The sequence below is a fragment of the Desmodus rotundus genome, chromosome 1, assembly GCF_022682495.2.
Source record: "Desmodus rotundus isolate HL8 chromosome 1, HLdesRot8A.1, whole genome shotgun sequence".
NCBI classification, from domain to species: domain Eukaryota; kingdom Metazoa; phylum Chordata; class Mammalia; order Chiroptera; family Phyllostomidae; genus Desmodus; species Desmodus rotundus.
The window spans coordinates 8,141,579-8,155,858 of NC_071387.1; the positions used below are offsets into that span (position 1 = coordinate 8,141,579).

Here is a 14,280-nt window from a genome sequence, read left to right on the forward strand (position 1 = left end):
TTACTAGTAACGTTAGTCTCTTTTATAAGAAGAGGTCTTGTTTCCTGTTTCCTAGAGAATGTGTCAGGAGCAATTACAGTTATGTGAATATGCTCTTATATTAGGCCTAAACCTTGTATCTTTATGCAAAGAAATTCAATAATCCAAGAGAAAATAATTGTGTTTCTTAGAGAATTTCTCTAGTATCTCTATAACTGCATTTGTTCTAAATTATAGATTGTAGCAATATTTGCAATGCTTCATTAGATAGATGAAAATATACGCTTCTTTCCATAATAATCCCTGTTTAGTATGATTTATAAAATTATTATTACTATGTTTGAATGGTAATCTGGATGTTTCTGGCCTCCCTAAATGAGCATGGACTCCATTCCTATAGCCCTTAAGGGACTTTCAGTAATAAGGAAGAACTGACCTGATTTTTTTTTCTTTTGCATACCATTTCCCTTTTCAAAAGATCCCAAAGCACCTTATAAATGGGAGGATGGTATCACCTGTCTGGAGAACTAAATGCATTAAGTCAGATGTATTATAAAATAGGTAAGTATTAGAAGAGATAAAGATTATTTAGTTTTACCTATAGAAGAATGTGTGAAACTATTGGCTGATAGTCTGTATCCATAAGCAGTTTATGTGACAAGACCTCTGTGAATCATACAGTTAAGTTAGATGTTCTATGTGTCATTTACCTGCCCACTTGCTTGCCTGCTTGTCCTCTTTTTTTGTTTTCCAAAAAGAAAACAGCTTTACTTTTTCTGATCATAAAATAGTCTTTGCTTATTGTTAAAATACTCAAGCAACACTGGAAAAATATAAAGAAAAAAACAACAACTTTCTCCTAAATTCCCACTATTCAAAGATAACCACTCTTCCAGATAGTAGTAAACACTTACATGTATGTATTATTTTTCTAAATCAGTTAAATATTCTGTTATATAGCTTAACAAAAAATTGTGGGCATCTTTCCATGAGTGCGAATGTGGCTCCATGTCATCATATTTATTTGGCCATGCAATATTTCAGGTTGCTTTTTCATCAGTTTTATTGTATACTGAACATTTGCTTTAATCACAAATATCTCTTTAGTTACTTTATGCATTTTGGAGGGGCTTACTTTAAAATATAGCATTGTTTTCAACTAGAAGTTAAATTCACTCATCCAATAATTATTTATTCAGTGGTTACTATGTCTTTTTTTTTTTAATTTTGTCTTAATCACTATTTAAGGAACTTAGAATATGTCTACTTCCCTTAGAATATGTCTGCTGCCCTTGAGTTTATATTCTGGTAGAAAATGAAGTAACATCATAGAAATTTTTAAATAGGCAAACAAAGACATCGCTGCCTAGATTTCAAGAGGGAGGCGAAAGAAGCTATCATTGTGGCTATTTTATTAGAGAATGGGTTAAGGGCCAGAGTCCTCTGCATGCGTCTAAGAAGTTAACAGATACATTGTTTTCAGTGTCTATATCTTATTCCTAGTTAACAGGGCCATGCTTTATTTTAAAGTGGCAGATTTATTTGTAATTTTGCTTTAATATAGCATAATATTTCTCCTTCACCTAAGAATTTTAAAAATTTCAGAAAGGTCAGTTTCTTTTCTTGAAAATATCATTATTCCTGCTTGCAGTGCCCAAAACTATACTTTGGTGATTTCCTTATAATGCCTCAATACTTAATTTGCCGACTTTACGATTAGGCCACTGAATCTTTTGTCGTTTTTTTTTCCCCTTAGAGGTGAATGATTTTTATGGTTATATTTGGTAACTATAATAGACATCCCATCTACATGTAATTACAAAACAATTATAGTGGCAAATCTAAGAGCCTGAAATCCATTATAAAGATCTTACAATTTTTCTCAGTGATCAGTTCACAAAAATATAACCATGAAAAAATTTCACAGCAAGCTCAGGAAATGTAGTTTAACAATCATACAAGTGATTGATGTCTGTAGGACCTTTCACCCGAGATGTGTCCTTGGTCCTACTGAAGTAGTTAAAAAAAAATCAATTATTTTGGTAGAAAAGAAGACATGGGTGATATATTTACACGATATATGTTGCTGGTGGTAATAACTGTTCAATAGTAAAACTAAGACTCTAAAACCAAAATGTAATAGGTTATAATATTGGGTTCAAAACAATTATGATAATAATAATTGCCAATATTTTTTATATGCCTCTTACGCCCTAGGCACTTTGTATGAATTTTTCTATTTACTTTTCACAACATTCTATGAAGTAGATACTGTTATTATATCCATTTCACAAAGAAAACTAAAACTAGAGGTGATACATTGATTTTATTAAATTTTCAATCTAAGGTCATGCATTTACTTTTTTGTTTTAAAAGAGCGAGAGAGAAATTGGGGAAAGGACAGAGAAGGAGAGGGAGAGAAACATTGATGTGAGAGAGATACATCAATCAGTTGTCTCTCAAATGCAGCCGACTGGGGGATCCAACATGCAGCCCAGGAATGTGCCCTGACGGGAATCGAGCTAGTGACCTTTTGCTTTGCGGGATGACACCCAGCCAACAGAGCCACACTGGTCAGGGCCATGCATTTACATTTAAAAAATAGATTGTGTTCAATTTCTGGCCATTGTGCAGAGAAAATTCCTCTGATAGAGAGCACTTAAAATGCTGGCTGTAAGTAACTCAATTTCCAAAACATGTCTGAGCTGGTAGAAAAGTAAGGAAACTGTGGCTAAGAAAGAAGGACAGACAGACAGTGATTCTACAAATGCAAGACCTGGCATTTGTTTGAGGGGCTCCGGGGTGGGGTATCTGCCAATCTTGGTGACCTAGATTGTAGGTTTTAAAGAGCCATGTGCAGCTTAAGAGACAAAAATCAGAGATCTTCACATAAAACCAGAACCCTTAAAAGGGGAGTACTCTGAGGATGAACTTGCTGTTTGCCCTAGGGGCCTGAGAATTCTTAATTATAACCTACGTTCAGTTGATTTAGGGATGGAATTAACATTGCTTGCGCATCTCAAAAAAAGTCCAAGGTGAAGATTTAGTTTGAAGTGAATTATTAGTGTTCCTAGGCCTCTATAAAATGTGTATCTTTTCTGAAAGAAAACTCTTTATACACGAGTGACATGAATTCACACAGATGCAATTTTGAGGGACATGGGCTCACAATTTAAAAAGAAGTATCTGAGTAAAAAAAACACCATGATTATGAGTTAGCAAAAGCATGAAACTGTAGAATCAAGCTCACAAAGACTGAAGATAGTAGTATGGTCAGATACAGCAAATAAAATAACTACTTAAAGAAGTTAAAGATTGAAAGAACAAGACACCATTGAATTTAATAAGACAAATGTGAAAAAAAAAGAAAATTCTTAGATTAGACATGGCTTAAGGGGAGAGAGTTAGAGAAACAGAAGATGGATATGAAGAAATTACTCAGAATATAACACAAAGAAGAGAAAAATATGGAAAGGGCTTAGGAGGACAGAGCAAGAAAGCCCTCTTCACATTCAAACCATAGTGGTTCCAGGTGAAAAGAATAGAAAGATTCGAGAAGGTGCAATATTAAAGAGATATTTACTAAGAATGGGTCAGAATGGGTGAAATGCGAATATTCAGATTCAGGTAGTCCAGTGAATTCTAAGTGGGGTAAATGGTTAGATATTTTCATCAACATATACCTGATTAAAACTGAAGAACCCCAAATTTAAAAAAATCTTTAAAAATATCTTGAAATCAGCCGGAGGAATAATGAATAAACACAGCTAAGTACTCAGTGGGATCATTTGAAGCCAAAAGATGATGAAGTCACTTCAAAGAGCTGAGAGCAAATAACTAGAATTGTCTTCCCACTGAAAATATCTGGAGCATGAGGTAAAATAAAGGTGTTTTCAGACATAAAATTAAAAGTTTTCATTACCAAAAGAGTTTCACCAAAGGAATTTCTATAGGATGTATTTTAAGAAGAAGAAGGGTAAGAAAATAATCCCCAGAAGGAATATCTGAGAAGCAAGAATAGTGAGAAAAGAAAGCAGAAAGTTGTGGGCAGTTATTAACAAGTATTTTTTGTGTAGAATAATAAAACCTTATTTGTAATAATTATAAAGTCAAGTTAGCTTAAATTGGATGTAAGTTGAGAGGCTATAATCAGAGTTAAAGCATTATAAGGTTCTTTTACTGTCTACACAAGGATAAAGGTTTTGATTAGCACGGAAATACAGATTGAAACCACCTGAGATACTACTAGTACACCCCCAGATGTGTAAAAATTAAAATGTCTTAAAATAACAAGTTTTGGTGAACATGCGGAGCAACAGGAACTTTTATTCATATATGAGTATGTTAAGAGGCATAGTCAGCTTGTAAAATAGTTTGTCCTTACTTAGTAAAATTGAAAATGTGTATATATACCCTATAACCCAGCAATTCCACTTCTAGCTATAATGTCTTGGAAACTCACATATATACCTGAGGCTTTTCAAAGGTTATTTAAAACATTGCATAAACAATAGCTGAGAACTGGAAACAACTTGACTGTCCATCAGTAATAAAATAGATAAATAAATTGCAGTTTATGCTGATGATTGAATACCACACAGCAATGAGTATGAATGAACTTCTGCTACATTCAAGAACATAGGTGAATATTACACACATGATGTTGAATAAAAGAAGCAAGTCATAAAAAAACAGTGTAATTCCATTTATCTAACAATTCAGAAGCAAAAAGAACAGAGCTATATTGTTAGGGCTGTAGAGATGATAATATTATTTTTAAAAAGTGAGAATGCTAAAAAAACCAAAAACGACTAGCAGCTTACCACAGAAGTCAGAATAGTGATCATTTCTAGAACAAAGCTTCAGTAAGGTTAACCCCTGGCCACGTGTGTCTCATGGAGTACTTGAAATATGATTTCTCTGAATTGAGATGGGCTATAAGTTTAAAATACATTTTAGATTTCAAAGACTTAGTACTTTAAAAAGAATATATTATCTCAATAATAAAATTTTATATTGATTACATGTTATAGTTGATAATATTTTAGATAAATGGGTTAAATAAAATACATTAAAATTAACTTCACCTGTTTTTTTTTTTTTACTTTTTAAAAATGAGGCTACTAGAAAATTAAAATTTCATATGTGACTTTCATTACATTTACATCAGAGCTGCTTTAGAGACTGAGGATGGAGTTGAGATTGGTATAGGGCATAGGGTTGCTTCTGGGAAGGTGGCAAAGTTATATTTCTTGACCTAGGTGGTGATTATGGATGTTGCTATAAAATTAATTATTCATTTACCTGTATATCTCTCTGTATAAAGTGTCTCTCTTGTGTAAAGATGCATCTTTCTGTGTATATACCTTAAAAAATTTTAGTGCTTCTAAAATATTGATATTAGTGGACTTCATAGAGTAATCATTTTAAAAATTGAAGTAGATTATATAGCTTTTAGACTGGTAAAGGAAGAAGCATGGAATGGAAGGAACAGAAAAAAAATACAACAGTTCATTAAATCCAAAGAAGTTAAGGAAGGAGAAAAATAGAAGAAATAGAACAGATAGAAATCATAAAATGATTTGGGAGACATAACTCTAAACACATCTTACAATACATGTAAAAACACTTGAAAAGATTAAAATATAAAAATAGTAAAGATAAAAGATAAAGATTATTAGAGCGTACTGAACAAAAAAGTGTCAAATAAATAAGCGAACAACTTACTTATTTACAAGAGACACAACTAATGCAAAAGGATACAGAAGATTGAATATAAAATGATGTAAAAAGATATACTAAACTACTAACAAAAGGAAAGCTGGATTAGCTATGTGGTAACAGATATACCTGTGAAGGGAAAAAGCATTTCTAGAGATAAAGAGGGTCACTATATATTGATAAATGGTTCAATTTGTCAGGAAAATTATAACAATTCTAAAATTATATACATGCACCTAATAACATACCTTCAAAATATAAAGCAAAACTTGCCAGAACCTCAAGGAGAAATTCACAATTGTGTGAGGTTTTAACACTTTCCTATTGGATAGTGATAGAATATATAAAAGAATTCTGTAAACGTATAGGAAAGTTTAATAATGCAATTAACAGACGTGATTTAGTGGACATGTAGAGAATGTATCACCAGCAACTGCAGAATACACATTCTTCTCAGCATACATAGGAATATTTAAAAAACCATGAATCAAGCTTCAACAAATTGAAAAGAATCAATATCACAAGTATCACATTCTGTTGTGACAAAACAAATGGTTGGAAATCAACAAAAGAGAAAGTAAAATAACTCATACAATATTTGGACATTTAAAATATTTCTAATCATTCTCAAGTCAAAGAAGAAATTGTAGAGGAAACTGTAAAGTATTTTAAACTGACTTGAAATGATAGAAGCACTCATTAATATTTATGGCATATAAATAAAACTTTATATTAAACTTTTTAGCCTTAAATACTTACATTATAAAATAAAAGCTATGTAAAAGTAGCCAAAATCCAATTATTAATAAAAATTTAAAAGAACAGCTGGATAAATCCAAGGAAGATAAAAAAATGAATAATAAAACTTTGAAAAGTAGTTAATGAAACAAAAAAGATATGGTGAAAAGCATCAACAAAGCTAAAGTTAGTTGTTTGAAAAATTAATAAAATTGACGAACTGCTGGTAAAGGTTGATCAAAAACAAATTTAAAAGGGAAAGGAAGGAAAGCAGCAAAAGAGAAGCAGCACAAACAAGTAATACTGGATTTGAAAAAGATGACAAAAAACATGCTGCAGAGATTAAAAAGAGGATATCATGAACATTTTTGTCAGTATATTCAACCCTTACGTAAAATAGAATATTAGTAGAAATATACAAATTATCAAAACTTAGTAAAAATTTAGAAAATGTATGTGATCTTATAATCATTAAATAAACTAAGCCAGTAGTTTAAATTTTGCTACAAAGAAAATATTAGGATCAGAGGGTTTTATAACTAAGTTCTAAACATTCAAGGAATGGATGAATTCAATCTTACAGAAATTATATGGTGTTGCAAACAGAAGTATAGCCTTCAGCTAATTATATAACACTGATATAGTTGTGATATTAAAATGAACTGGTACCAATACAAGAAAGGAAAATCACAGACCAGTCTCATTTATAAATATAGATAGAAAAATTCTAAGCAAACTGTTTCCAAACTGAGTCCTACAATGCATGGACATATAGGTTATCATCAGTAGGGTATAGAACACTTGAACAACACCGCCAACCATCTTGACCTCATTGACAGTTTCCTCTATCCAGTAACAGCAGAATATGTATTCTTTTTTTTTTTTCCAAACCCTTACATGAGGACATGGTTATTGACTTTAGAGAGAGGGGAAGGGAGGGAGAAAGAGGGACAGAAACATTGATGTAGGAAAGATACATCAACTGGTTGCCTCTCATGCACCCTGACCAGGGACTGAACCTGCAACCCAGGCATGTGCTCTGACTGGGCATTGAACCTGCAACCTTCAGTTCACAGGATGATGCTGCAGCCAGCTGAGTCACACTGCCCGGGGCAATATGCATTCTTTTCAAGTATACATGGAATATCACCAAAATAGAATGCATAAAGTGAATCTTAATTAATTTAAAAGTCTGAGTGTTGGCAAGAATGTTGAGCAATGGGAACTCTCGTGTATTGTTAGTGGTAATACAAATTGGTGCAACATTGGAAAATAATTTGTCCAATATCTAGTAAAGTTAAGATTTGCTTGTACTATAAACGAGCAACTCCATTCTTAGGTGTGTATCCTTGAGAAAAGCTTTACACTTGTGTATCTAGAAACATGTATTGAATGTACATAGCAGCTTTGTTTATATTAGAGTAAGGGGGAAATAACTGCCTTAAAATCTATCAGTTGTTTAGTGAATTATAAAATTGTTCTACATTCATTCATTCAGTCAAGTATGATGCATTTGTAAAGTAATATGGATGAATACTGATTCTAAAAAGCAAGTAACAGGAGATTTCTGCTTCTAAGACCCATAGTATCTCTCTGGTCAATGCATTGGTTTCTCTGGGGTACATGGACCTCCTAGGTTCTAGTGTTTACATATACATAACAGATATGAGGGGGGACCCCCCAAAAAACTGGAATTATTTTCTGGAGGGTGGGCCCCTTGTATTACAGGCTTCCCCAGCTAGGTAAGTGTTCTGTGAACCCATCTGTATCACTGTGCCAGCTGGCGTTGTTGTAAGAGGCTGTGTTTGGCTTCAGTAAATTTCTTTTGAAGACTCTTTTAACGCATTTGCCCGTTCCATGATGGTTGATTTATGAGCCCACCTGCCCACACCATGCTGAGTGTTCAGCAGTTTTTGGCTAAAAATGGCATGACCCCTGTGTTCTTCCCTCCCTATTCACTCATTCTCACCCAGAGCGACTTTTTTTTTGTTTCCCTGAATAAAACAAGTCCTCAAAGGGAAACATTTTGCCGATGTGGGAGAGGTAAAATAAAAAATGGCAGAAGCACTAAAAGGCATCAAAATCAACATGTTTAAAAACTGTTTTGAGCAGTGGAAAAAACATCTTGATAGGTATATTACATCAAATGGAGGGTACTTTGAAGGTGGCTGAAGTTTGAACATATAAGAATAAATACACAATTTTTTATAAACAAATTCTGGCTTATGCCCAGAAACAAATTTACATTCTCAGTGACCTTGTTTTTCAATGCATGTTTTTGTTTTATAATTAGGATCACTAATTTTTACAATATTGTGGGGGTTTCTTCATTAGTACTATAATGTAAGTACTTTCCATGTTAGCAATTTTTAATGAATAATTTTATTGATTATGTGTTATCTTATTGAGTGATTATATTGTTGCTTTCTTGTCCATTTCCATATTCTGGATATTTCAGTTACCTTTGACTTTTCAGTATTATAAATAATGTTGTACTAAACATCTTTGTGAATAAAGATGGATTTTCTTTTCTTTCTTTTTTTTTTTTTTGTTTTGTTTTGAATACTTAATAGGACCTACCTAGTTAGAGAACAGGTGCAGAAATGGATTTGACGAAGTTTGGCATTTGGGGGGCACTCAGTAAATGATTTTTGAAATCCTTTTAGATCTGGTATAACCTGAACACATAAGTACCCCCAAAGGAGACTTAGGTAGATCTAAGCTCAAAGAAGACAGTGGTGTGATGTGTCTGTCAAAATTTGGTAATTATTTATTTTTGTTAATAGAACCAGAAAGCCTACACTGGAGGAAGTAATATTTCCATTTTGATCTAAATTCTTACTTTGTTTATTTCTGGTCATTAAATATATTTCCATAAACAAGAGCAAAGGAAGTAACAATCCTAATTTATTTTATGTATTTCAAGTATTTGGAAGTATTATGTTGGGTACTAGGTACTCATGTTGCAAGAGGGATTTTGAAAATAGTATGCTCAGAATATCTTAGGCTGCGCCCCTGAGGTAACAGGCATGATGTAGACAGGCATGATGAGACAAAAAAAAATATGGCCCAAATGAAAGAACAGATCAAAACTCTAAAAATAGAAATAAGCAATGAAGAGATAACCAGCCTATCAGATGCAGAGTTCAAAGCATTGGTAATCAGGATGCTCACAGAATTGGTTGAGTATGATCTCAAAATAGAGGAAGAAGTGAAGGCTGGGCAAAGTGAAATAAAGCAAAATATACAGGGAACCAACAGTGAGGGGAAGGAAACCAGGACTCAAATCAACGATTCGGAGCAGAAGGAAGAAGTAAACATTCAGCTGGAACAGAGTAAAGAAACAAGAGTTCAAAAAAATGAGGAGAGGCTTAGGAACCTCCAGAACAACTTTAACCATTCCAACGTCCGAATTATAGGGGTGCCAGAAGGAGAATAGGAAGAGCAAGAATGAAAACTTACTTGGAAAAAAAACTTACTTAGAAACTCAGTTGAGAGACTCAGGGAAGGCTTAGTTTGTACTCCTCCCTGCAAGACCTTTCTGTTGTAGTCAGACTGGTCTTTTTTTTTTTTTTGGTCTCCAAGGACACTTGATTAACTACTTCCTCGTGGTGTGATTTATTTATTTATTTCTAATACCAAAATGTTCTCCCCATACCATTTTTTAAATACTGTACCTTCACAGTGGGTCATATTTCATTTCTTCCTTTACACTATATATAATGCACTTCTTTTAGGATACCTTTTTCTGAATCAGAAAACTTATTTTTGTATCACACTTCCTTTTATTTATGTACCACTTATTATTTTATTATCTAACAATAGCAATTATTTGTCTAGGAATGTAGTTAAAGAATACATTATTATTGTTTACTAGTCTATATTGCAGCTACATTATATTTAAATTTGATGTTACTCTTTGACCTTTCAGATGTGCATGCCTGTCCTTGTAGTGAGATTATAGACAGTTTGAAGACATGTCACATCATTCATATTTCTCTGTGCCCCAGAGACTTTTGTACACAACTCCTGTGTGATTGGCATATAGAAGAGTTTTAATAACAGTTTTGAATGAATGCATATTGACTTTAAAAACTAAATAATCAAGGTGCTGTAATAAGCAAACCTTCCATACTTGACTGTGGAAGATTCTTTTCTCCTCACAAAGTGAGCTTTCTCTGATTTCAGTCAACCCCTTTCTTTGCCTGTCTAAGGCAAATAAATGTGTTTGGGGTTCCAGTTTCAGCTCACTATGACTTTCCAGCACTTTTCCTAGGACTTAGAGGATTGTAAGTCATTGTAGTATTTTCTTCCATGGCAGATAGTGGCGTTACTTCTTTGGTGTGCATGTTGAGGAGCTACATGACTGCGTTAAAAGATAGAGAAATTAAGTTATTTGTAAGTGTAACTCATAAAAATTTCTTATTTTCTCAGTTTTCTCTTTAGTAATATATTCTTTTATATCTCCCTTACTTTCAAAGTGGAATCTTCTTTTATTTCCTTATTCCGTTTTTACATATCATGCTCCAGAGCATTTGCAAAATCTGAAACAGTCTTTCCATTTTCACATCACAATCCTAGTTGTGGCCTTACATTGCATTTGCTCTTTCATATCATCATTGTTACCATCATCGTTGAAACAACTACTCTTAAACACCTATTATGTGTAGGGAATGGTTCTGGGCAGTTAGTTGTCTTATAAGATTCATCTTCAACTTGACTAGATGTGAAAATGGCTCTTCATTGTTTGCCTTTTTTCTATCCTCACCAATGCTTTGGTTCATAAATTGCCTTGCTTAGAGTTCATCATCATAACCCAACTGCAGCTGACTCCTTAGCAGCTTTATATTCCGTTCAGTGGTGGTGATTGTTTCTTGGTTAGTGGTATGAGAGAAACACAGGGAAAGTAGACAACCATAGTAACTCTACTGATTTTGCCACCATTATTGCAAATTGTTTGTGATATGTGGAAATGGACTCTCTTTTATCAATGGTTGACTATCAGTTCCTTTTTCTGGAGAGAAGTCATTAGTTAACGCAGCTCAAGGATTTGTCTGAGAAGAACAGCACATCAGTTAGAATGCTAATTCACTCAACTGGCAGCAAGCACAGTGAAATGACAGCTTGGAGGGGGGTAAGAGGAGTGTCTGAAAATGGCAGCAGATTGGTATTTCGAAAGGGGAGGGAAATTTCATAATGATGAATAAGAAAGATGACATTTGGTGCTCACATTTAACTTGCATTGGATGTCCATATAAGGGTCAGTATGCATAACCTCTCTTGATTAGGCCTCCGGCTGCCCAGCAGCTGACTGGGTGTATACCCTTCAGACTGTAACCAAAAGAAAGGCCTAGATAATTAGGCCAAGTTGAACTGCAGGAGGTAGCCAGCTTCTCTGCTGCCTTTTGTATATTCATGACCCAGCTTGATTGATGGAAGGACAGTGTTTGGTGACACTGTCATTTGCAAGTTGAAAGGTAGACTACAGGCTGGAGCCAAGATCAGATGTGCTTTAAAGAGTCCTACAATAAACTCATTTGGATGCTGATGATGTTCACGTATGCATTTCTTTGTTTCTTACTATTTCTTATGGACATCTGTTAATTTGTAGAAATTAGCTTGGTTATTTACAGTTAAAACCTCACACTCAGTTACAGGGTAGTTTTGTTTAAAAAGTTGCACAAAGTTGCTAGTGATATATAATGTGTGATACAGGTTTTAGGTGTTTTATGTGACATTTTCACTTACTTCTTATGTAGGAATTTAAAATTTATTTCTTGAATTGATGTACTGACACTAGAAACCAGCAACTTTTTTTGCTGGGAAAAAAGTTAAATAAAATTTTTCTCATATTTCACATATTTCAGAAATCTTAAGCATTACTGTCTAAAAGTTCTCCAGAGAATATTGCTTTTCTAAGCCTATTCCATTCTTCATCAGAAGAGGTATGAATATCTAAGGTGTACTTTCATGGTGCATATAAAAGGTCTTTTATTCATTCCAAATTTTTTTCTGTTTACTCAGAGTTGGTTAATTCCACACTTGGCAAATGAGTTAAAAATGCTAAAGGAAGTTGGAATCCTAGAACAGAAACATGAGGTTAACCTAAGGAGCATCTTCAAAATATAGAACTAAAGTTGTAAGTTATTAGGAAAATAAATACCATATTCTGTTGATTAAAAGGACATGAAGAAAGGGAATGAAAGATGGAGAAGGATTTTTGATGTACCTGTTTTATAAATATTAAGCTACCACTTAAACAGATCTTTTAAGAACACCACGTAGATGTGACATGCGTTATTCTTGTTTATTTTATTTTTCAATATTGCCATTATTACATTGATGCTTTTGGAAGATAGGGTTGTTCTTTTATTACTAAATAATCATCAACCTGAAAATTATTTGAATACTTTCTCTGAAAAGTCTCTAGATATATATTTTAGATATGTTACCTAACTTTTGTTAGTTACCATAACTTCAGGTTACATATGTAAAAGCTAGAAAGTGCTGTATAAGTTAAGTAGTAGTAGTAATAGCTGCTGTTGTTTTCATTATTATTATTATTAACAGCTAATCCCAGGTAATGAATGGTAACAGATGAAGTAGTGTGCCCATTATATTTCTGTCAACTAAATATGACTTATTAGATATAAAACTTAAAAAAAATAAAAGCAGAATAGCAAAAAACAAGGTCTTTACCAGTTCTTTCAGTTACTTTCCATATTAATCATCTGCTATTGCTCCTCCCCAGTAGATGCTGGAAAAGGCAGTGTTTCCAACTGACAGTAATGTTTTTGTAAAGAAGGTTCTAGAGGGTGTTGAAAACACACTTTGATCGTTATGGAAATCATGCATACTCCTTGTAAAGTAATTTCAGTCTTATATGACATTTGAGATAAGCATCCGAAATGTAGTATCTTAAAGCTGTCTGTATAGCATTCAAAAACTCTTTGCTGTAATTAGTGATAATTATTTCTAAATCAGACAGTTATTTTTAGCAGAAAAATATTAACATATCCAAAATGTTAATGAAAATGTCATTTTTCTACTTAAATCACATCTCAGGATTTTCAAATACTGATTTTGTTTTAGATACTTCTTACTAGAAATTAAAGCAAGGTGTATTTTTTTCTGTGAAAAAAGGTAGAAATTAAAAACTGTCCTATTGAAGAGAAACAGGTCCAGGAATTTTCGAAAATGAGAGCTGTGCCTTCTTAATCTGAATTCACATGTACTATGTTTTGTTTTGTTTTTCCACAGAACAATATTCCTAATGTCTTTTCAGAAACTTAAAGGTGTCACTTTGTCAGGAAATTCTGGGTCTTTCCAGTGATAAAATAAACTTGACACTTGTTCCATGAAGGCATCTTCTCCCTGCTTATCAGCTCTTCAATTTATGGCTGTGCTTTGAAATTTGTGCCTGTGACTCCCATCTTTATATTTACTCCAATTAACACATAAACCCTAATTAGCTAGATCAAGGGACTTGGGAGTCCATAAATGGAAAGTGACATGGCAGAGCTTGGCAGCTGGCATCAAGGCAAGGTGACAAAAATAGGGAAGTATCAATTAGATGACACTGGTGGTGAAACTGTGCTGGGCTGGTAGATTATAGCTGTTCTCTGTGTCACTGACTGCTGACTTCATTGCAGGGACGTAGGCAGTAGTTGGTAAAATGGCAGCTAAGTTAAAGTTTTGAACTTTAGGTAAATTTAAAACTTGATGATAAAACTTGAATAGCATTTTAATTCTTCTTTATATCATTATTGCTAGCAAAAAATGACACATTTCTACCAAAATAAATTTTTGTGCATTTCCCCATAGTATGACTTAGTGTCTAGT

At 33.4% G+C, this 14,280-nt stretch overlaps 1 protein-coding gene across 1 annotated transcript in view; it reads left to right on the top strand.

The window, feature by feature from the left end:
- Positions 1 to 13,450, top strand: part of LOC128780483 (pre-B-cell leukemia transcription factor 3) — a 110,941-nt gene extending 97,491 nt beyond the window's left edge. The window contains exon 3 of the mRNA XM_071221068.1: positions 458 to 13,450. Within this exon, the coding sequence (XP_071077169.1) occupies positions 458 to 510 (53 nt within the window). The 3' untranslated portion in view covers positions 511 to 13,450. The remainder of the gene's footprint in view (positions 1 to 457) is intronic.
- Positions 13,451 to 14,280: the final 830 nt, after the last annotated feature.